This window comes from Manacus candei, unplaced genomic scaffold, assembly GCF_025592945.1.
Source record: "Manacus candei isolate 608988 ecotype Guabito, Panama unplaced genomic scaffold, ASM2559294v1 h1tg000023l, whole genome shotgun sequence".
NCBI classification, from domain to species: Eukaryota; Metazoa; Chordata; class Aves; order Passeriformes; family Pipridae; genus Manacus; species Manacus candei.
The window spans coordinates 8,145,385-8,167,625 of record NW_026138071.1 but is presented as its reverse complement, the minus strand read 5'-3'; the positions used below and the strand labels follow the sequence as shown (position 1 = coordinate 8,167,625).

The 22,241-nt window shown below is 40.7% G+C and overlaps 2 protein-coding genes and 1 long non-coding RNA gene across 5 annotated transcripts in view; 2 read left to right on the top strand and 1 right to left on the bottom strand.

The window, feature by feature from the left end:
* LOC127471244 (secretory phospholipase A2 receptor-like) overlaps nucleotides 1-2,235 on the top strand; it is a 104,339-nt gene extending 102,104 nt beyond the window's left edge. For both annotated transcript variants that reach the window (XM_051787991.1, XM_051787990.1), the window contains one exon: nucleotides 354-2,235. In XM_051787991.1, coding sequence (XP_051643951.1) covers nucleotides 354-538 — 185 coding nt within the window. In that variant the 3' untranslated portion in view covers nucleotides 539-2,235. The remainder of the gene's footprint in view (nucleotides 1-353) is intronic.
* Nucleotides 2,236-7,648: 5,413 nt separating this feature from the next.
* LOC127471245 (unconventional myosin-X-like) overlaps nucleotides 7,649-22,241 on the bottom strand; it is a 90,810-nt gene continuing 76,217 nt past the window's right edge. For both annotated transcript variants that reach the window (XM_051787994.1, XM_051787995.1), the window contains 10 exons: nucleotides 21,327-21,521; nucleotides 19,365-19,522; nucleotides 18,086-18,209; nucleotides 16,039-16,336; nucleotides 14,605-14,812; nucleotides 13,733-13,869; nucleotides 13,448-13,568; nucleotides 11,506-11,955; nucleotides 10,510-10,701; nucleotides 7,649-9,915 (listed from right to left, as the gene is read on the bottom strand). In XM_051787994.1, coding sequence (XP_051643954.1) covers nucleotides 9,802-9,915; nucleotides 10,510-10,701; nucleotides 11,506-11,955; nucleotides 13,448-13,568; nucleotides 13,733-13,869; nucleotides 14,605-14,812; nucleotides 16,039-16,336; nucleotides 18,086-18,209; nucleotides 19,365-19,522; nucleotides 21,327-21,521 — 1,997 coding nt within the window. In that variant the 3' untranslated portion in view covers nucleotides 7,649-9,801. The remainder of the gene's footprint in view (nucleotides 9,916-10,509; nucleotides 10,702-11,505; nucleotides 11,956-13,447; nucleotides 13,569-13,732; nucleotides 13,870-14,604; nucleotides 14,813-16,038; nucleotides 16,337-18,085; nucleotides 18,210-19,364; nucleotides 19,523-21,326; nucleotides 21,522-22,241) is intronic.
* LOC127471246 (uncharacterized) lies at nucleotides 9,468-11,807 on the top strand. Its single transcript, XR_007904602.1, has 3 exons — nucleotides 9,468-9,570; nucleotides 10,992-11,099; nucleotides 11,700-11,807. It is a non-coding gene; the product is annotated as an uncharacterized LOC127471246 (long non-coding RNA).

Genomic DNA, 22,241 nt, shown 5'->3' with positions numbered 1-22,241 from the left:
CCATTCCAAGAGCTTCCTTCCAAAAGTCCAGGACCTCATTAGATTTATGAGGTATACAAACCTCTAAATGACTGCAGCATTTACAAGTAGGTTTTTTGACCTCTGGAGGTCCCTTCCAACCTAAATATTAGTAAATTAACAACAAAATGATCAAAAATAAGCTAATGCATATGAATCAGCATCTAACTTCCCATATGATGAAGCGAAGACTATTAATATGATGAAGGAGTTTGCCTTGACTTCAACTAAATGTGTGCAGGAGGAGTGTAGGGCTACCTGAGCGTGAACCCCATGACAAAATATTCTTGCCAAAACTGTTAGAGAATAACTGTTTGTCTTTTGTTCTGTTTCAGGTTCTAATCACACTGGTGTGGCTGTAGCATTTGCCCTGCTAGTTATCTTAGTCTTTGCTGGTGGACTGGTGTTGTATCTCTACAAAAAGAAGCGTCTTCACTGGAGTGCCTTCTCTTCAGTACGCTATCAAAGAGGGATGAACGATGATGAAACGGATGATATGTTTGCAAAAGATGGCTATTGAGAAACTTCCTTCTGGTTAATTTAAGAAAGAACTTCACTGTGTGAAGCCATAAGAAATTAGCTGCTTGATGTTTTATTACTTCTTTTTGGAAAAGTAATAAGGTTATGAATGGGGCTAAAATTTGTTCTTTTATATGCAAGTGCAATTTTCTGATAAAAAGTCAATAATAATTATTTGGCCTCAGCCTTTCAAGGTGCAAGGTTTCTAGAGTTCTGTTGTATTTTTTTGAATTTATAGCATTTTCTCCTTTTACTGGAAAGAGCTTTTAATGGAATAAATTAATGCCAACAGCACTTCATGCAACATCACATTAATGAATACATTTAAAATTTACTTCCCCCAATACTCATACTAGGATTAAATGCCTAACTTTATAGTTACCAACCTGTAACTTCATAGGTTACATATGTCATCTGTCCAGGAAGATAAAAGATATGTCTAAGGAAAGAGTGAGAAAGAATATATGGTAAAAAAACTTGTGTACATAAATGCTAAAAATACTTGAGTATTTTACATAAAACTTAAACTTGATTTTTATATGATGTGTCACTGTAGCCTTTCCTATGCACTCCAAAGAAAGCTATAAAGGAAAAAAGGGAAGACGGAGTTGTATATATTAATTACTAAATGATTTGATCAGTTAATGTTTTGAAGTCTTTTGACTTTTTTTAATGCACAGTACAAAGAACAAGCGCATTTACTTTTATGAAGGAGGATATGCAAAAGACCAAATCCGTTCTGCATGTAGTGATGTCATGAGATGGTAAATGGGAATCCATTTGGACTGACTTGCTGAGAAGAGTACTACTGATTTCTCTGAAGCAGCGGTGCGAGGTCACGATGTTCAACTGCCTTTTCCTGCAGTTTACTTACGTTGATGGCACTTTTCTTTGTTCCTGTTTGCACTATTTTGATAAGCGAATGTTTATCATTTGTGTTGAGAAATAGAGAACTCTTTATAGATACTATTTTGAGCCTGTTAAAACAACAGCCTGAAAGGGGCAACTTAAAGGAGCCATTGTGGTAGTTTGCTGATCAAAGAAGTAAAGCACTTTTGTTGTTTGTTTGGTACTTTGGGCACAATTGTGAACAGTTGCTTTCCAGAGATAACTTACAGAAAAAGTAGTTATGATGTTAGTTACTGTGTAATGAAAATAACCTTCATTCTTTAGCTTACCCTGGTATGAGAAGTGTTTGAAACGTTGCAAAGCCTGGTTCCTGATGTCTTCTGGTTAAGCTTATATGCCTAAGTGCTTTGCCAAATGACTTTTAACTTAATGGACTAGAAAAAGTGTTGGTTATTGTGTTTTTCTACCTGCAGTAAAAAGTGGGGAGAATTATTTAGAAGTTCCCATGTTTTGAGATTTACTAGTTTTATAGATGTTTATACTTTGAGCATTTTTAGGTGTGAATCTGAAATGTAAAGTGTCAATTGGTAGTAAAATCCTAATTCAATACAAAAGAATATATACTTTTTATTAAAAATTTTATATTTTATTCTTATGAATGATGTAAATAATTTTTAAGGCCCCATTTCTCATGTTTGTTTCATCATACCCAAGTTGTCTAATCACTGGTAAGTCTTTTTTGAGTAAGCACAATGGCCTTAGTGCAGGTGAATAACCTACTTCATTTGAAATACACAGATTATTTAGGAGTACCGTTATTGAAAGAATAAAGTTAAATAAACCACTAAACTGCTTACACTGGTTTTATTTCCATGGAAGCAGTTATTAGAGCTAAGGAACAGCTCATTAATCACTGGGTAAAAAAGCACATAGCACAGGGGCTGTGATCGGAATTAAGGCAAGTAACGATAAGAAAACTTTAGAGATAATAAATATCTTTGATGTATTTAAAAAGAATGCTGGTAACTTTCTTTTTGCAGTTGAAAACTTAGTTTATCATGGAATTTGGTTATACCTAGCTTTTATCAAGCTGCTTCAGGCTTACACAGTAAGTGAACATTCCTCTGTGCTATTTTGTTTTAATCAAGGTGTAGTTCATTAGCACGTCGAGGCCCAAACTAACTCCAAAGCAAAGTATAAAGGCTTCCAACATAGCTTCTCATAAAATATGGGCAAAGTTAAATTACTTCTAGCCAAGTTAACACTTGCAATTAAAGCATGAGATGTATTCATTTTAAGTACCATATGAAGTCTGAATTCCAGAGCTCTAAAATCTGCAACTGCTGGTCAAGGGGCAATGTTATTTTTATCTCCAGTAATAGCTTGCTGGGAGAAACATCCTATTGTGTAAGATGACTAACAAGGTCATCTGCTTCACAAACATAACTGAAGATGATGCACAGGGAAATGGCAGCAGAGAAGTGAAGTGCTTTCCCAGGTCCCAGAGCAGTAGAGTTGAGAAAGCATCCTTCATCCCAGAGCACAGACTGACCACAGACTGTGGTACCTCTAGGGAAAAAATATACAACTTCAGTTCCTCTTCCTGAATTTTTCCCAGTCCCTGGAGACTCTGGATCATAGAAAGGTTAATCCACATCTGCCATTACACCAGCCAGGATTTTTATTTTAGCTTATTACTGCATCAATAACTTAATTGACATAGAAATCAACAAGTGTTTACACTTGAGCACCGTTTGGGCCTGATGCTTTTGTTGTACTTCTCAGCATTTTTTCCCTTAAACCAAATGCACCATCTGCTCATTGCTCTGTACATATGTTATGCATCTAAACATTTTTGAAAGGAGGAAGTAAATTGCGTGGCCTGCCAGTGGTATTTTTTTGGTGTGGCTGCAAATAAACTAAGACCATACATTACAATTTTTGTTGCTAAAAGTCAGAACTACAGTTTGGACCCTTTATGGGTCTGCTGTTGCTGTGTGTTTGGAGCACAGTGGGATATGTAAAACCCAGCTTTCTAAAAGTCAGTCAAATTCCTTGTGTTGCCAAGAAGTATATAAAGTTCTTATTGACCAAATTAAACAGACTTTGCACAGTTTTAAAGCAAATTCACTGTGAGCAATACTGAAGAACTAAACTTAGGAAAAACAGGAGAGTAAAATTCAATTGTCACTCTAATGGACCTTTCCCATTTAGTTCTGGAGTTTAAGATGGGAGTTGACAAAGCGCTAAAGAAGGTAATTTTCTGTTAATAGCAAATTAACTTCCAAATGGTGCATAACATAAGTGCCATTATAAAATGCTGTTATCTTGGTTTTATTCCTTTATGGCTAAGCCACAACAATGGTATTTTCACATTGAAAACTCCTGTGCACTCTGTCATAATATCTGTCAGTAACTTAAAATTTTTAACAGATTTGAGGGGTAGGAGAGGATACCAGATGACGTTTTTATTGTGATTACGCAGTAATGCAACACAGACGGTAAGTCCTTATGGATTGCTTTTTGCCAATGCAGCAGGGACTATAATTACAAACAGAACAACAGTAATTTTTTTGTTTTGCTACTTTTTAGCATAAATAGAATAATTTACTCCAAGGTGGCTTTTAAAAAAGTGGAATTTCAGCAATATAAAAGACTTATTTCAAAATGTGTTTTCTTCACTATGCTGGCCCCTTACATGTGCATTTTTTGTTAAAACCAGTGAGAACAGATCTTTTTCTGCACTCTCAGGATGCTCATATGGATAGTAAGAGTATTGCTCCTGCTTTCTATAAAACTTCTCTTTTCAGATGTTATGTGTTATAGTTTCCCTTAAAGAGATTATATAGAGCAGATAAGTTTACAAAACCATGGTGCTATACTTCATAAAAGCTAACAAGCCTTTATGCATATTCAAATTAAACTTTAAAAATAATGGGTTGAGATGATTTTATAGATATGCATCATTGAATGTCATCCCCATTAGCAACCTAACTGCTTTCTCTTTCATTAAAATTTATTTTCATCTTTATTTTCATAAACATGATCTGGGTATTTGAAGAGCACCTTGTGTTACGTGAGAATGAATTATTTGTGTGTGGCTAATAGAAGTCACATTTACCCAGGATCAGGAGCTGCTTTGAGGGCTGGATTTCCTATGTTGTCTCCTGTGGCCACCATTCTTCTTTGTACCTGTTCTTTCTCCTACCAGCTCTGCAGCACCACCAAATGGAGAACACACCACCACAGACACAAGAGCCAATCGGGCAGCCTTAACACCAGTGCAAGCTGCCAGGAACGGAGACCAGAAAGCACCACTTCCTATACAGAGTAGCAGCCACAGGCCTGAAATACTTGGGATGAACACCACCAATAGCCCCATAACACTGCCACAGGGTGCAGAGAAAGGGCCAGAACAGCCACTCCGGGCAGCTGGAACATCCTCTAACACCAGGACACCACAGCCTTGGCAGGTCTGTTCCCCTCCTCTGCGAGCTCCTCTCTCCTCTTTCAGCAGCCAGGAAGAAAGCAGCTCTCTTGACCCTTGCCCAAGTGCTCAAGACACAACAATGAGGAGTTTGCTGTGGTCAGGAGACAACTCTCCCCTCTTCCAGCCCTGAGGGACTCCTTCCACACCTCCCCTCCTTCTTCAGCCAGGGCGACTCCTACCATGCAGATTAAGGGCATTTGTAAATGCTTAAAGGCCTTTGTACCCCCCACCAGTCTTGCCTTGCAGGCCTTCCTTTGTATTGCTTTGCTCAAAGAGGGCAATTTACCAAGATTCAGCCATCCTAGGGGAGCTGGGAGGAGATTGCTCCTAGTGTAAATACCCCTGTGCCCATGGGCACACCCTGAGAGGGCACAAACATGGAGCAGCTGAGTTACCCTCAGCCTGCAACAGGAAAAAGAAGCAAGGCAGGTAAGTTGCTCCTACTAATGTGTGTGCCTCAGTAGTGGACCTGCAAAAACTCTGCCCAGTGTGTAACCTGTTACTGAGCCAGTTGAGTTTATCCTGACAGGCTGTCACTATTTCATTAGAAGTCAGTCAGGAGTTACAGGTGTTTGCTTTTACAGGAAAAACGTGTTTATATTGGTAATCCTGAGCCCGGACAGGAAGGCCTGAGGCACTGTCGTGCATGGGCCAGTGCCTGAGGGCTGCAAGGGGCCCCAGACCTGCCCCTGGATGCAGCATGGGCAGGAGGTGGAGCTGGGCACACTACCAGCCAGCTGTGCTCTGTAGCCAGCCAGGCTGCCTGAGCCAGAGCAGGGTAGTGAATCTGTCAAGAACCAAGAATCGCCCAACTTAATGCATGTGCCCTGGGATGCATTCAGACCTAAACACCAGTGGAAAGTCCAGGTGCCCAGTGAGACTGAGTCCTTCCCAGTGGGTGTGAAGGCTGTCCAGCGGTGCTGAAGGGCAGTGCTGGACAGGCGGATGGGGGTAAGTGACTTTCACTGGCAATCCAGTTACTGGCATTCATCTCAGTGTTGACAGTGGCACAGGGCCAAAGTGTATATCCAGTTGTGCATTAGGAATCTCTGGTATAAAAAGTGGCCAAGAGCCTAGCAAATTTGCATTCCACCGATTTAGGAGTTTATATTTTACAGTGGGGGCTGGAATTCATGTGTGAGGGATTTGCCTAAAGGCCCAAGGGGAGAATGAAATTTTGAGGCCAATGCACAGAGTAATTAAAGAACAAACAGCCTACACAGTGAAAGGCTGTGTGTTTTAGAACAAGGTATAAATAAACAGCTGAAGTTTACAGACAAACTGTTTAATAACTAGACGAGCTTGTGATACAACTTACCAGAGGCTGTGTCTTTGTGTATAAACCATTTTGTGTTTATGGCGTAGGTGCTGATTATAAATTGGCATGAAACTTGTTCATATAAAATAAACATTAGAACATTCACATTTGAATTAACTATTAAAGAAATACTGGGGTGGAGTCCCAAAGGGACTGCACATTACACTGACAAGGTGATCAAGCAGAATTAAAAAGGGAGTGACAAGGGCTTTTAGTTGGCTGCCACCTTGGGTGGTTTTTCATGGCTGCCACTCATAAATGCATTCACGCATGTTGCTGTAGTCATGCTGGACCTGCAGTGGTGCATGTTTGCTATGATGATAGTGATGTATTAGATGAAACAAGTGCAGTTTGAAATTCAACAGCTGCACAGAAGGGAGACTGGCTAGCTTGTTCCTGCTTCCATCCATGGGGAACAGGGCTGGCCTCTGAGTTTGCCACCAAGAAAAAATTTGACTTCAGTTGGTGGCAGCCCAGGAAGCAGTGAATGAGAGGGACAGGCCATGCCAGACCCTGATGTGCTTTATCACAAGAGGGATATTCAGGAGAGACATGAGGGCTGGGCAACCTGGGTTTGGTTTTGACACCCTCTGCACAACCAACCAGTAGCTGCCTGTGTGTGACATAAGGCTTCCTAAGCAGAAAGTAGGCAGAGCCAGTGTGGTTTTGGAAGCAGATAGGAATGTAACAGCTGAAGGAAGAAAAGCAACTGCTGAAGTAAGCAGAGGCAGTTCCAGCCTCGAATAAGGACAGTCTATGCAAGGTGATAGAGAAAAAAGAATATTGGAACAGCTGGAAATCAAATTGCATAGACCAATCTGCAGAGTCCCAAGGCCCTCAGAGCATCTGGCCAAGGAATATAGGAGACTATGATGATAGGGATTATGCATCGCTGCTTGGTTTCCATAACTGTGCACGGATTGAGGGAACTTTTGTCTGCTAGTGGGATTGTCTGTATTGCTGCCCTCAGTTCTGATTTACCACTTCAGTGACACAAGCTCTTAGGTGAGCACCGTGGCTCGGTCATGCAATTGTGTGTGAAGTGCAGATGGCAGCTTATTTGAGCTAGAAGTGATTTTCTGTTATTAGTGACTTTGGAGGTGCTGAAGAGAAGGGATGGAGCTGATCCTGCAGATTGGGCCTTGGAAGATGATTCACTTCTTTTGCTGCTTTCACCACAATACCCATCTCTGAACCACTGGGACATCTCCCACTAACAAAAGTTATGATTCATCCCCAGAGAGAATAGCAGAAACTAGAAACAATCCTTCCCAGTTGTAGCAGCAAACTATTTTCTGTAATTCACCCCAAAGGCAAAATTTGCTTCTGTGGTGAAGGGTTGTTGTATCCTCATGCCAGTGATGCCTACTTTTCACTTACAAGTTCTGAGTGTTAAGATCTCTGAGAAAACACCTTAATATGGGCACGCAACGCCCATGAGTGAATACAGCCTGTGCAATCCAATAATTTATTAAACTTTCATCTTGTAAAGCCAGTTACAAATTAAAAAAGACAGAAGAAGGAATTCTGTAATAGAAATGAGCAAAGTTACAACAAACAGTAGTGGAGTTATGTTTCAAGTGGGTTCAAGCTGCCTGCAGCAACCCAAGAACCAGAACACAGAGCTAGTGCAGAGTTAGAACAGGGATAATCAAGACTAGTCTGATACATAACAGATTGAGTCAGTGTACGGTTCGATACAACGGGTTGCTTCTCAGGCTACCTCTGCATTCGTGTTTCTCACTTGTGACCTGGTCATCTTTTTATTCCTTGTGACAACAAGGGGGTGTTTATAGGATCCTTCAGTAAAGCTATTTAAGGCAAAACTCCAGCTGAAGTATGATGCACAGCAGTGGCTATCCTCTTAGGTTGATCATGTGGCAAGTGCACAGTGTTTGCACATGCTGCAGTGCAGTGGAAACAAGAGGAGTATGGGTTATGTACAGTGTTTCTTCTTGTACTGTCAATCTCAAAATTACAGTGTTCTGTGACACAGTGTTAGTGACATGGCACAGTCTGATGATGAAATGGAATCTGCTCCGTAATGACTCCTGCTTTTCTATGAAATTTTTATTTCATAGCTAATACACCTTAGCTACTACTTCTTCAGAAATGGAGACAGACTATATTAAACGTGGAACAAGGCCCACATTACATACAGTTCTGCAGTTTCATTAAGAAACAGAATGGGCCTTTGCATTCTGGGATCCCAAGACTAGACAAGAGTCATAGAAAATGGCTCGCCACCAGCTTTCTTGTTTTCTAATTCAACTAATTTTTGATGTGACTGATACTGAATATTGTTTTAAACACTGAAGTCAAGTTTCTGAGGTCAAGAGACTGAAGATGACTGTCATCAAAATTCTGCTTCTTCAAATTGCAGGAGCTATAAATACCTCCAAGAAGCAGTTGTTTTAGCAAAACAGCATTGTTTTCAAGTTCTGCTGAGGACAAGGGACCTAGAGGAGACTGGAAAGGGATTTGGGGATTCCATAATGCAAGCAGTTCCTGTTAAAAGCTGGAAGTGGATGACAGGTTTGGCATTTGCTTACAGTTGTACAGAGAAGTGAAAATCTTACCTATAACAATTTATCTAGGCATCTATTCACTCACTAGGAAACAGTTCACTTTAAAACTAAAGTTCAGGGACCCCAGTCATCCTAAAATCCCATCTAGAGAACAAAGGATCTTAACGCAGGCAGGCTGGTCAACATAAACCTCCAACCTCCATCTAATACCTGGAGTTTGTGAAGAGCAGCTCTTCTGGAAATGCTAATAAAACAATCTCTCTCTTACACTGTACAGGGGAAAGGCAGTAATTTTTTTTTAGGCAATAGGTGCTGCTTACAATGTGCCTGGAATGGCAGTGGTGCTAGTCCCAAAGATTTTCTCCTATGTTGGAGTATTTAGTAGTTTAACTGAAAGTGCCACTTTTTATAGTCATGTACCTGTGAACTTTTATTGGAAGGTAAAGAATCACCTTGGGTGGTTTTATTTGTTTCTTTGTTTAATGCTCTCTCATGTAGGGTTTGACCTCTCTGTTGGACCACTTGGCTTCAACTACACAAAGGCATTTTCGTTCAAAACCAGATCAGATCATTAGTGTATCCTGAAGAAAAAAAAAACAAACCACAGTGACTTATATTTTAGGTTTGCTTGCAAAATAAATAAAACAAATATTCTTTTATCCGACCATGCTATGATCACATGATCCCAGATGTCTGCATGTTCAAAATTCAGAAGGAAGCTTAAGTCTGTCTCCTGTCTTGCAGAAATGATTCTTGTGAATTTTTCTGCCAGCATGACAAGTAATGGTGAAAGCAGCAGAGAGGACACTGAAGGAGAACGAGGATGCTTCTGACTTTGCTTCTTTAAGGTACGTTGTTCATCAAACAAGCAAGGGGAAAACAAGTTTTGGGTCATTAGTGTTTAACAACAGTTGTTACTGTTTAATGTCTTTGGGCAGAGGTGCAAATCCTATAGTACTGTAGATGTCACTTCAGGTTTCGAATACAGTAGTCAGCTGAATTCTTAGAAAACATCTTTGCTACACTTGTGCTGGCAAGTTGCGAATACTCATCACTAAACTACTGCCAGTTCATTCGTATCACCTAGTCCAGATGCTTGCGTGACTGTCCACACTGGTGGCTGATTTGACACTGCAGCGTTTCTTCACAATCATGTTGATGTATGCTTTCATGATCTTTATTATCTCGCCCACCTGGAGAGAGAATACAGTAACAGAGGATAAGCACATTAAAAACCTCAGTCCACTGAGTCATACAGGACATTTTGCTGAAAAAGACTCCCTTGTCCAAAGTCATGGCACAGTAAATTTTGCATGCAATACTAAATGTGAACATGACAGTAAGAAAAGAAATGCTTGACAAGTTTGTGCTCTGTTGTAACAACACTTAAAAAGATTTTTAGCTCAAAGAAAAGCAATTTCAGTGCTACAAAACTTTCTTTTTTTTTCTTTTTTTTTTTTCTTTTTTTTTAAATTTGTGAATTACCCATTCATCTATTGGAAGGGAATGAAAAAACCAGGCACAATCATGAGCATCCAAAACTGGAACTTCTCAATGCACTGGAAGACCATTCAACCTCCTTCACTTTCTAACTAGCATATTTTTTTTTTGTTTATCCCTGTATTCAACAAGAGGTACCATGCCCTTTAGGCTTAAGCTCCCTTCATCTCTTCCCTTGGCTTAGTCCACTAGTCAAGAGTTCTTGCAAAGAAACCTGTCTATTCCTTGGAGCTTAACTGAAGTGGCAATAAAACTGAACATACAGCAAGTCTTGTGCTTTCACATACCTGGGATGTTTCAAAGAACATTTCTCTCTCATCCACTGTAATTTTGAAGGTGTTAGGCTGTGGTGCTCCGAAGAAAACAATGTGCTCATATTGGAAAGTTTCTAGAGGTTTAGGGTCCCCTCGTTTGTAGACAGACACATTCTCTGTGCTGACTCCAAGCCAGAGATCGTTGGGGAATCCACCCTCCTTGCACTGCAGAAAGAGAAACATGACCTTTTGCATAAATGCAGTGGAGAATCAAATAATTTTTGATTCAAGGAAAAGCCCTCTGTCTTTAGTTCCTGTAGGACATTTCAACTCTTCCCCCCAATACAAAAAATGTCTGCAGAAGGTATGTTGGAGGCACTTCTGCTGCAATGATTCAGAAATGACATGACTATGAGTAAAATACTACTTGAGTAGTAAATAATTATAATAGCTAACAGCTCTTATCAGATTTTAAAGTGATGTAGCAAGTCAATATTCCACTTCTTATTTTACAGATAATATAGTGAGTGCAGGCACCTTCCCATGGTGATCCACCTAGGCAGCAACAAAACTGATAAAACTGGAACTGTGGATCCCTACTCCAGCAGACTGAGCACAGTGCTGTAAGTGTCCCAGTCTGAGCAGTTTCTGTTGTACTGCTGCAGAACAGGATTGCAGTTTTTGCTGGTAAGGACAACAGAGCTTGGGTTTACTTTTGCTTTCAGTAGCCACCACTTTTTTAACCCCTCCCTCCCCCAAATTCCCAAATTCCATTGTTAGTCCAATGAAGTGGGAATCCATTGTCTCCCTTCATTTACCATGATGTCCCAGCTTGCTTGCTCTGTGCTCTTTGCGTCACAACTCTTGGGTATGTGGTACTGCAGGCTTACACTGAGCTTACTAAGGCAAAATGCATCCAGTTACTGAAACTCCCCTCTGCTGCTGAGCAACGTGATAACACGGCTCTATCTGTTCTTCAGGCTGATGCCTTTCCTTGCCTGTAGTTACATGAGTTTATACATTGCTCACCTCAACATCGAAGAGTGTTGACCCATAACCTGGCCACTCCTTTACGATGGTCATGTATTTCACCATGGCCTGATGCTGAGAGAGTCCCTGCAGCTTGGTCCATTTCTGTGCTATGCTTGCACGAGCAGCTGAAAGCTCTTCCTTTACCCACATCTCCATCATCTGCTCCTCTTCTACCTTCTGCTTCTTTACAGACCCTGTCTTGAAGCTACGTTTCAATGTCCCTTCAAGGAAGCTGGTCCGTCTCCTCTCCAGAGTATGACTGGTAGTGCCACTGCTCTTCGTTGAGTGCAGTATTTTGGATTTCAGTCTGTTAACTGGGTAGATTCCATCAAGGGTCCAACTTATTTTGGAGTAATCTCCATGAAGATACTGAAGCCGCAGAGCTGCTAGGCGCTGCAGAGTGTCCTCTGGTGCTGGAAAATGACCATCTATGAGGCTTTCATGAGCCTACAAACAAACAGAAAGTCCCCCAGACTCATCAGAAAGCAGAAGCACACTTTATTCACAGCTGGGTCCGTGTACAGATTCCTATGGCATCTGCCAATCCCAGTAGGAAAGACACAATTCAGGTGGTTACAGCAGACATTGCAATAAATAAGTCAAAGTCTGCAACTGGTCAATGTGGGGGGAACACCCCTTTCTGCAAACCTGGACAGGACAAAGATCTCTGAGGGGCTCCTACCCTGCACAGGAAGTCCTACAATGAGGACCATTTATGTCTGGAACTGATGAGAGAGACTGGAATTGAGGCAATTTGGTTTTGTGCTGTACCAGCTCCTGCGTGGAGATATATTCAACGCCAGAGTCAGATGTAATAAATTCAAGATTCTCAACCTCAGTTTCATTACATAAAAGCAGTTCGCACCTCTTCCTCTTTCACTCAACACCTCCCCCAATCTTCTTGCTTCCCTTTGTCTGTTTTTCTGTTAAATCTATTTATGGGGAAGTTTGCCACATCCATTTAACGCCTGGATAACACCTACTCTCCTACTGTTACTTCTCCTTGCCAGTTGAAGCTGTGAAGACTGAAAGCCTTGTCAACAGGGAGTTTGGTACAACTGAGTTTCCACAGAGCACCATGATGTCTTGTTCCCAGCCGTTCTCTAGACATTCTATAATTGACAATACTTGACAATACTTGACGTTCATTTCATCTGTGTGATGAATATGCCACCCATTTGACTATCAGTGAGTTTCAGTCTTCGTGACTCTGACTGCCTTTAATAACATATTTAATAATTTTCATCAGCTATGATTTTCTGAGGCAAGGTCAGTGTTCATTAGAAGTCATACAGATGGGACAAATCACACAGCTGGGTGGTGCAGTCAGTTTAGTTTTACATCCCTAACTGGCTCTTTCATACCAGTGTGATCTCTGATCTAAGCATCATCATTGTGCTACGGAGTACAGTGACTTAAAAAACAAGACTACTTGTCAGATAAACATTGTCAACTACATTCTTTTTTCCTTTGTCTGTAGTACTCTTCTAGAGCCTCTCTGTAATCAAAAGAAATTGCCCAAAAGATAGGTTTCATAGTTAATTCTGGTAACACCCCAAGGATATGCTGTTTTTATAAGCTGATCTGCAGACTTTCCAGTTTTCTTTACATTTATGTTCTGCGAGCAGCTACTTTCAATGATTCATCTTGAATCATTATCCAAATTTTTATGTCTTTTAAAAGTAAAGTTTAAAAACATTTTATTATCGTTGGTCTTACATTTTTTTAAGCCTTTGCTAATTTTCTTGCTTTTATTCTAATACTCACCTAGAAAACTTCACAGTGTACCTTCTTGGTAGATTCCAGGCAAAAATCCAAAACACTAATTCTTCTGTTCCAACCAGCATTCCCTCTTCTAATGAAAGGTAAGCCAATTTTCTGTATACTCATGTGCTTCTGCCACCCTGGAAACCAGGTAACTCTACTGAAGTGAGCTTACCTGCTCAAACATGAAGGCAAATTCCACCCCATCTTTGGGAACATTCTCAATATCCAAGAAGCAATAAAGCTTAAAATACAGTTGCCACTGTCCCTCCTCTTCTTCTTCAGAGCCAGCAAGTCTGTAAGATATGAAAGAGAATGAGAATGGAAAATACCAGTAAGGAAAAGAACCAGAGTACTGGGATGTCCACAGTGCAACTCACAATCTGAAGGTAACCCCGGATTCTGAAATCCAGTGTTACATCCAACTAGGAATTAAAGGTTTTATGAAACATTCTTTTACCTCTCAAACTTGGCCAAGATATCAGCCACAATCACCCGACTCTCCACAGCACGGTCAACCTGCTGATTATGTTCAAAGAGCGCAAACATATTCCGGCTGTCCTCCATTGCTAAACCTCGGATCAATTTTTCAACCACCTGCAAAATCAGAGAGACACAGATCACACAACAGGTATTACACACACTTTCACACTGAAAAATCAGTACCTCTTCAGGACACTCATAATTTCATACACTTCCATCACATTTCTCCCTTAGTTACCTCGTTTTCAGAATAACGAATACTAACCCTGAAAGATGATTCCCTGTACTTATAGTTGATCATCCTTGCTTTTCTTCTCTGAACCTTTTCAATTTCCCCTTTTTAAAGATCTACCCTTTTTAAGATGGGGAAATCAGAGCTCTGCACAAGATATAGGCACATAATGGATTCAGATGGCATGACATTCTCAGTTCCTCTAATAACAATTCCACTTTTTCCTCTGTTGAGCACTAATGTTTTCACAGACATGACTACTGCAACTTGGAATCTTGCGTCTGACCTGCTAGTGATTAAGTTACTGCTAGAATATCCCTTTCAGAAGGATTCCATTACGAACTGGAATTTCTACTTGTCCAGAAAACTGTGTTTAGCAAGTCTTCAGAATTAGTACCTTTCCAATGGATAGAACACCAGAAGTGTTTAGATTTTGCAACACAATTGTCAGGTGATATTCTACAACATGGGCACTGGCCTTGTAGAATAAGCTGAAACTTCCCTACAGATACAGCAAAAAAGTTATAATTAAAAAAAAAAAACCAACAAAAAACGAAATTAGGAGATGAATGGGTAAAAGGTGTCTCTTCATCTGGTTAATGCTACTAATGCATTACCTCCCCAGCGCTGGTGTGGGAGTTGATGGTTATTTTACAGGAGCCGCCGCCATGGCAGTACACTGTTGTGGTCATTTCTTCACGTGTGAGAAGAGCCTGTATTTCCTCCTGGGAGGGCACAAACTCCCTTGTCTTTGTTCTCTTCAAGGAGTCACTTATGAATTGTGCATACCTGTCTATTTCTGAGTCTGGAAAGAGGTCTTTTACCCTAATTGTAAAAAGAAGTAAAATAACTCCATTACACATTGAACCACACATTACCATGAAACTTGTCTGGTAGAGATATTGATGTCAAGTGCAACCACAAGAAATACAAGCTTATTTCCTAAACCATGCAACCTGCTTTTACTAGTCATTTGAAAGTGACTTCAGTGACATTGCTCAGCAATGTGTGAAATAAGCAGTTCAAATTATCAGGAGTTTAGTACCAGCTGAAGACAGTACAATCGACTATCTCAATTTACAAAACTGAGAATAAAAACTATGAAATCAAATGTAAACTTTTTTCATTTATTCTTAATGGTTTTTTCATTTACTGGCTGTGTTTGAGCACTTTTACAGTATATTTGAGAATTAAAAGATAGAAAGTAGATGCTTGTACACCGTTCTCTTCCCTCCAAGGGCAGCATGTCTCAGTATAAAAATATCTGCAACTGCAGTGGTAAAACTATGAAATGGCTACACCGAGTATTCTTCAGCACCTCTCAGACTCAGGCCCTGGGTGTAGCTATTTGGTGTACTGACACAAAATTCATCTCACTCTTTTCTAGCTTGTAAATAATTAAATAGATTTTATTGATCTTTCGCATCACTCTCATCATTAAGAATAGAGAGAGGCTACAAGGCTGCAGCTCAGCCCCAACGCAGACTGCTTTGGAAAGCTGCATTAGATGCTGAAGATGAATTGGGAAGAAATGGAAATTACTTAGTTCATGAAAATGGGAGGCTGAAGCAGATTAAAATTAAAAATTGTAAGCATTATGTGCTTACTTAAGCAAACAAATACTGAAAAATTATAGTTTGGATTTACAGTACATCTCCCGTTCCATAGTACACATTTTGCTTGTGCCAGCTGCAGGGTAGTACACATTTCAATGAATATGAAGGTTTGGCCCTCACCTTTCCAGCAGGTTGATAATGTTTATATGTACCTTAGTAAGCAGTAGTTCATCAGCTGTAAATCCACTGTAACAGTCTCATGGTATTCTCTTTGGGTAACTTACATACCACATCCTTTTGACACAGTAGATGGATGGCAAGGGGGGAGTTTGAATACACAGAACAACTAGTACCAAGAATTGTGTGCAAAAGCAGGAGGCTGGAACACCACAGGAAGATGTTTCCACAGGAGGAGGGCAGGATAGGTAACTACAAGGGGCAGTGGAAGATAAGCAGAGTAAAACGAAACAGGCTGCAAACCGAAGGGACATTTACCTTCGAAGGTGGAATTTGAGGTAGCGCAGGATCCCTCTGCTGGGCAAGAAAGTGCAGCTCATACAGCACATCAGCTGCCAGTGGTGCAGGTTCCCAGTACTGTTGGGATGTGGCATGTGGTTAGTTTGCTTGATGAGCTGACAGTACACTTCATCACGAAGAGGTTTTAAATCATGGCAGGTCTGCAGGATGCCTTGGATAATGGGTATGGGGTCAGACACCGTCTCGATTTCCTGAAGAGAGTTGAAGATCTTCACTGCTTCATCCTGTAAGCTGCTGTAACCCTTCTCTTGTTGCACTGGGAAACAATCACAAAAGTGACAAGAGGTGAACATCTTCCTCATTTTCTAATGGCCCAGCAACACTACAAGCAATTGTACTACTCTGTACAGCAACCTGAGCTCATATCCTGAACTTAAATTTATCCTCAAAATTCATTAATACTTCCCCTATAAATGTTCAAATGCAGTTTTAAGTAGTGTTTGCCAACATCTCACTTTGCACCACTGCAAATTCATGTCTGGATATACTGTGCAGAAAAGCAGAGTGATGCTTTTAAGGGAAACAAGCACTGAAATCTAGTTCAGGCTTCAGTGTCTGCAACTGAGGTGCCTAAATGCAGCCACCAAAGCCTGGCTTGTATACTTTCAAAACTCTGTGTTGTGCCTGTATTAGCTTTGACCCCTGAGCCAACAAAGAACTTTCACAAATTGTGAAATTGCGCAGATGCAGCTTTTACCTATTGTTTACATTTAAAATGCTTAGACCAAAACTGCTTACATTTTTTGAGCACCTGAATGTCTGCTCTGAATTGCTCAGACATATGTGATACCATCCTGCTGCAGGCTTGCATTCTGCTTTGCACATCTCTGGGGCTTTAGGTCCTTCTGAATCTCCTGTACAGCCACTGCTTTCCCAGTGCCCATGCATGAGTTGTGCTATTCCAATACACAGCCCTGTACAGTAATTTATACAGAGTAAGTGCTTGCTCTGTAATTTTTCTGTATTTCAAAATTTATTTTTTCTGGCCTTTTAATCTGCCACATAATTGGATCCTTATATCACGACAGATAGCAAGCAGCTAATACTCTTTCACTTTCTCCATAACAGTCTTCTGTCCCTAAAATCTTCTTTCTGGGCTGAACAACCCCACCTTATTTAGTCACTTAACTGTAGGTAAGTCCCTTGATGCCTTTGATCATCTTTCTGTAGCTTTTTACTTATCTTTGAAAAGATGGAGAAGGCAAAACTGCATCCTGTATTCAAGATGCAGGTGCACGATACACCAATACAGCTGCGCAAAGACCTTTTTTTTCCTTTTCTAAGCTTTCAAAACCTTGTATAAGCTGTTTTGTTTCTGCATATACCACAGGAGTTGGCATTTTCATAAAGCTATGTAAATTTGTGTTCACTCTCCTAAGCAGAGCTAGATCACTACCTATGTGGCAGACTGCTTCGCATATCCACATTGAAAATAATTCCTTAAAAGATTTTGTGACTCAGTCACTCCACATTAGAGATTCTTCTATAGCTCTTCAGCACCAGCTTTCAGTTTTAGTATGTCAAACAGTCTGGAATCATCAGCAAATCACTTTGGTTTTCTGTTTGCTTATTACACAGTCTAGCTCTTTCATGTTCCTGATGCATTTGAAGAAAGGATTCATTTAGTTTGGTTTTACATCAGCTTCTGTAGGAATACTATTCAACTGACAGCTGCATGATGTCATCTTCTTGTAGTACTTCCACTGGAGCCACTTGCAACCCAGTTGTGGCTAAAGGAGGACAAGCTGCACGTCCCCCAGAGGGATGATAAACTATCTGCTCCCATTTACTTTAAGATTCAGTGTTCCCATGATAAGAAGCAGTGGACACAGCATACCTTCTGGAGAAGAAAGGGAGAGAGAAAGGGACTCCTTCCCCTCTGAACCCTGTGGGCTACACTGCCCTAAATAGACTTCACCTGCACAGAGAGAGCTTACAGACCAATTTTGTGGTGTTCAGGCCCTCAAAATGTGAGTGGATTCTGTCACTTGGGTAAAATACTTACAGCTGACACTAACATCTCCATAAGGTAGTGGGAGCAATGGGGAATGCAAGGGGTGCTGGGTATATCGCAAGATCGGGTTCCTCCTATATGTCTGTTCCACTACTTCCAAGTTTGTGCTGTTTTCCTGAAAATAAAAAAAAAAAAAAAAAAGAGAAAAAGTAATTATCCTCAAACAGGGACAGTCCTTTGCAGGATGTCCTCATACATTTATGTTCAAGCTCAAGCACCTTTGTCTAAATTTCTGGAGGTCCATGGAGGAACCAGGTGACCAAAGCATAACTCGCATCTAAAAATTACTCTGTACATTATTTCTGAATCTTAAACACAAGAATAGCCATGCTGCATCATACCACATGTCACCAAGCACAGAATCTTGCCTTCAGACATGGCTTGCGGCTGATACCTAATGCAGGTAACGTAACAGGCATGTGTGGCATAATTCCTCCCTCATATATCCTTTACGCTTTCAACAGTAAATGGTTAATGGACTTTCTGATCACAGATCCACCATGTTCAGTATGTAATAATGAGCCTGTTCTCCTGAATTTGTCTGGTTGTGCTACACGTGTTTACAGAAAGAACAACCAAAATTCTGCACATGGTGTTCAAAATCTGGGCCTGTTGCTACCATACAAACTGGTATCACATTCCTCCACATGTTGTCCTATATTCCTTCCCTGACAATATTTACAGTTCCATCTGTCCTTGAACTCTGAGCTGAAATTTTCCAAGATTCTCTACAATCACTCCCAGCTCTTTCTTCCTGAATACATACTATCTAGTTGCATCTAATTTAGAGCTCATCACACACACATTTCTTCTGAAATATGTTTTAGTGTGTCTTCTAATATGATTCCATATTTAATTTACCAAAGTTTTTGGAAAGATTCTTTTCAAAATTACTCCTCCTACAGTGGTGCAATTTTGCTACCTTGAAGGATATTTTCTTTCCACCCTTTACTCTGATATTTAACCACACAAGCCTAAGGTATGAAGAGAACTTCAGGGTACATCAAAGTCAGATGATTGGTAAGAATGGACTATTTTATATTTGTGTCTGGAGGATGCTTAGGAGAAGAAAGGATAAAGCAGGAATTTGTAAATACTTGATGGTGTAATCCTGCAAGCAATTTGTAATTGCACAGTTATAACCTAGACTTACACAGATCAGCTAACATGCTAATTCAAAATAAAAGTCACATAATATTTGATTATTCTGTTGCACAGTGGTGATCTGGCTGCTCCCAACTCACTTGGGAATTGGCATGATGGCACCTACCCTGATGTCACGGATGAGTTGCTGTGTAGGTGTTTCTATGGGAACTTTGCTGTCAATGACCCCCTGAATGGAAGAGGCCCAGCGCATTGCTTCACTCAGCAGCTTCGTGTACAGTCTGTAGGAGTGCTTTCGCCCATGCACAATGATGTTCCAATAACCTGGGGAGAAACAAAGAAGCTGGAAGGTGAAACTTGTTTCCTTGTTATGTAGTTGAGTAGACATTAGAAAATGTGACACCCACTAACCAGAAGGGCCCAGTGGGAGAATATGGAGAACTACAGGTCTGTCAGTCTGACCGTGACAACAGGGAAGGTTATGGAGCAGATCATCTTTAGTGTCAAAGGAGGGCAACAAAGCTGGTGAAAAGTCTGGAGCACAAAGTGCTATGAGGAGCAGCTGAGGAAGCTGGGGATGTTTAGCCTGGAGAAATGAAGGCTTGGGGGAGACCTTACCACTCTCTACAAATCCCTGAAAGGAGTGGCCAGGTGTGGGTCTGTCCCTTCTCCCAAGTAACAAGTGATAGGACACCAGGAAATGGCCCCAAGCTGTGCCAGGGTAGGTTTATATTGAACATCAGGAAAAATTTCTTCATGGAAAGGGTTGTCAAGCACTGGAACAGGCTGCCCAGGAAACTGGTTGAACCACTATCCCTGGAGGCATTTAAAAATTGTACAGATATTGGACTTAGGGACATGGCTTAGTGGTGGACTTGACTATGTTGGGTTAATGGTTGGACTTCATGATTAACTTAGAGATCATTTGCACTTTTAATGATGCTATGGTTCTCTTCTTGTCTGTAGCTTGTGGCTAAGGAAAACCCTTGCTGCTTTGATAGCAACATATGGTATGTCTGGTTAAAACTGACTAGGCAGACATTAACATCCCCATTCCCAAAACGTATTTATGAGTAGGAAAGTCCCAATCCAGATTTTAGTACAATGACAGTTTTCCAAGATACACGTTATCTTGCAGTGTAACACAACTGCTTGCCTGCCAACCAGGCAGCTCACTTTCACAGACAGCGTTTGGGCTACACTTTGCTGTTAATCACTCAGAAAATGACCACTCTACACACAGCACCCAGTCAGATTGCCAAATCAGTTCTCATAACTTTTAAAAATATGTGTTTGACAACCTGAGAGAACATGTCAAGGTGATGGTAATTCTCTCTGCTAAAGGCAGCCCTAGACATCTGTTGAGATTAAAAATGTAGACAATATCTTGTGAATGAGAAGAATAAATTTTCTCTCATCTCACTTTACTAAATATGCTTCCAACCCTTCTAAAAAGTATCCCAAGCAACTCCACTACTCAGATGTCCAGTATTTCAAGTCTTGTCCTAAGGTTCACGTTCTTTGTCAGGGAGATTCACCCTTTACCCCATAACCTGAATTCCCTCCCAAACTCATAAAGCAAGGAATGGAGGATCATGCCAGATCCTGCCTTCCCAGAACTGTGCCATGTTGCACGGAAAGCAAACATCGGCTTTTGTTATCTTTTGTTTCTAACAAGTTGAGTGATGCTATAAAATAGACTTACAGTGTATGGCATTGCTACTATTTAAGAGGATAGCACTGACCCCAGAGACAAATGTAGGTCATGCTACAAAGTGACAGATATTTATGGAGATGTACCAATAATTACAGTGTCAACTGTAAGAACTCACACCTGTTACCCTATCTGGGAAACACTTAGATCCACAGTGACATTACTCAGTGAAAAACATCAGCACTGTGTATATCTCCATCAGGTGTGAGGGACTTACAGTCACTTGCACACTGCTCTCTGGTCCTTTGCAAACCTCTCACAATTTCTATGGGCAGAGATGTCTGCAGTCAGACACAAAGCCTCAGATGACATTAAGACTGCCTTCTCAACAGGACACACCATTACAGTCCTGCACCATCCCCTCTTCAGAACTCCACACATGGAGTCTGCTCATTGCCGCTTTCTTCCTCTCACCTGTGTCTTTGAAGACCCTCTCATCAGGCTGCACTACAGAGCAGAGGCTGTTGAGCACAAGTGTGCCAAGCTTGGCAGCTGTGCGCTCAGATGACTTGTAGTAATCGAGGGCAGTGTTTGTCAGAACAAACCAGCGCTTCTTCATCTTCAGAGAGGACATCTTATTGCTGCTCTGAACCTCCTTATGAAGCCAACCTAGCACAGAGACATAAACATTTCAGTGGTTTCACTACCACAGCAATCCTCAACCTCTCTGCAAAAAGCTCATGCTGGGACCTACCAGCTCTGCTTTACTGGTATCCTGCACAGTTACTGTAAGAAATTAGCCCAAAATTTTCCACCAAGCAGTTCCATTCTTCAGTCCAATGTATTTTTTTAATTAATGATCTCCCATCACCAATGTGATCACCATGAGGGCATCCTCTATTCAGGATGTTTCCATCACAAGCCACAAACACCTGAATAAATAATTTACAATTTATTCTTCCGAAGAGATGCCAAATGCCTATCCAAACCTTGATGGAAGAGGTTTGGTGATATATGTCTTCTAGTAGAAAGATCATTACATGCATCTCTTGCACCTACATGCATCTCTTGCTCCCACAGTCGGGAAAAATAATTTCACTGTCATTTTAGACTCATCACAAAATAAATGGGGGAAAAAAAGTTAAAAAAAAGTCAATACTGTAACAGGAAAAAATCACAGTCTACATTGCTAACGCTGTCAAAAAGACAATTTTCTACTTAGAGATATAAAAGCCATTGTCTCCCCATGAGGCAAAAAGTTCAAAGAATGTGGGACTGAGCTCAGAGGCTCCATATAAAGAAAATACAGAGTGAGACACTTCTGAATATATGCTTTTGTGGCTACACTATTGTCATACAGACATCTTACTGTGAAGCGCAGAGCATACA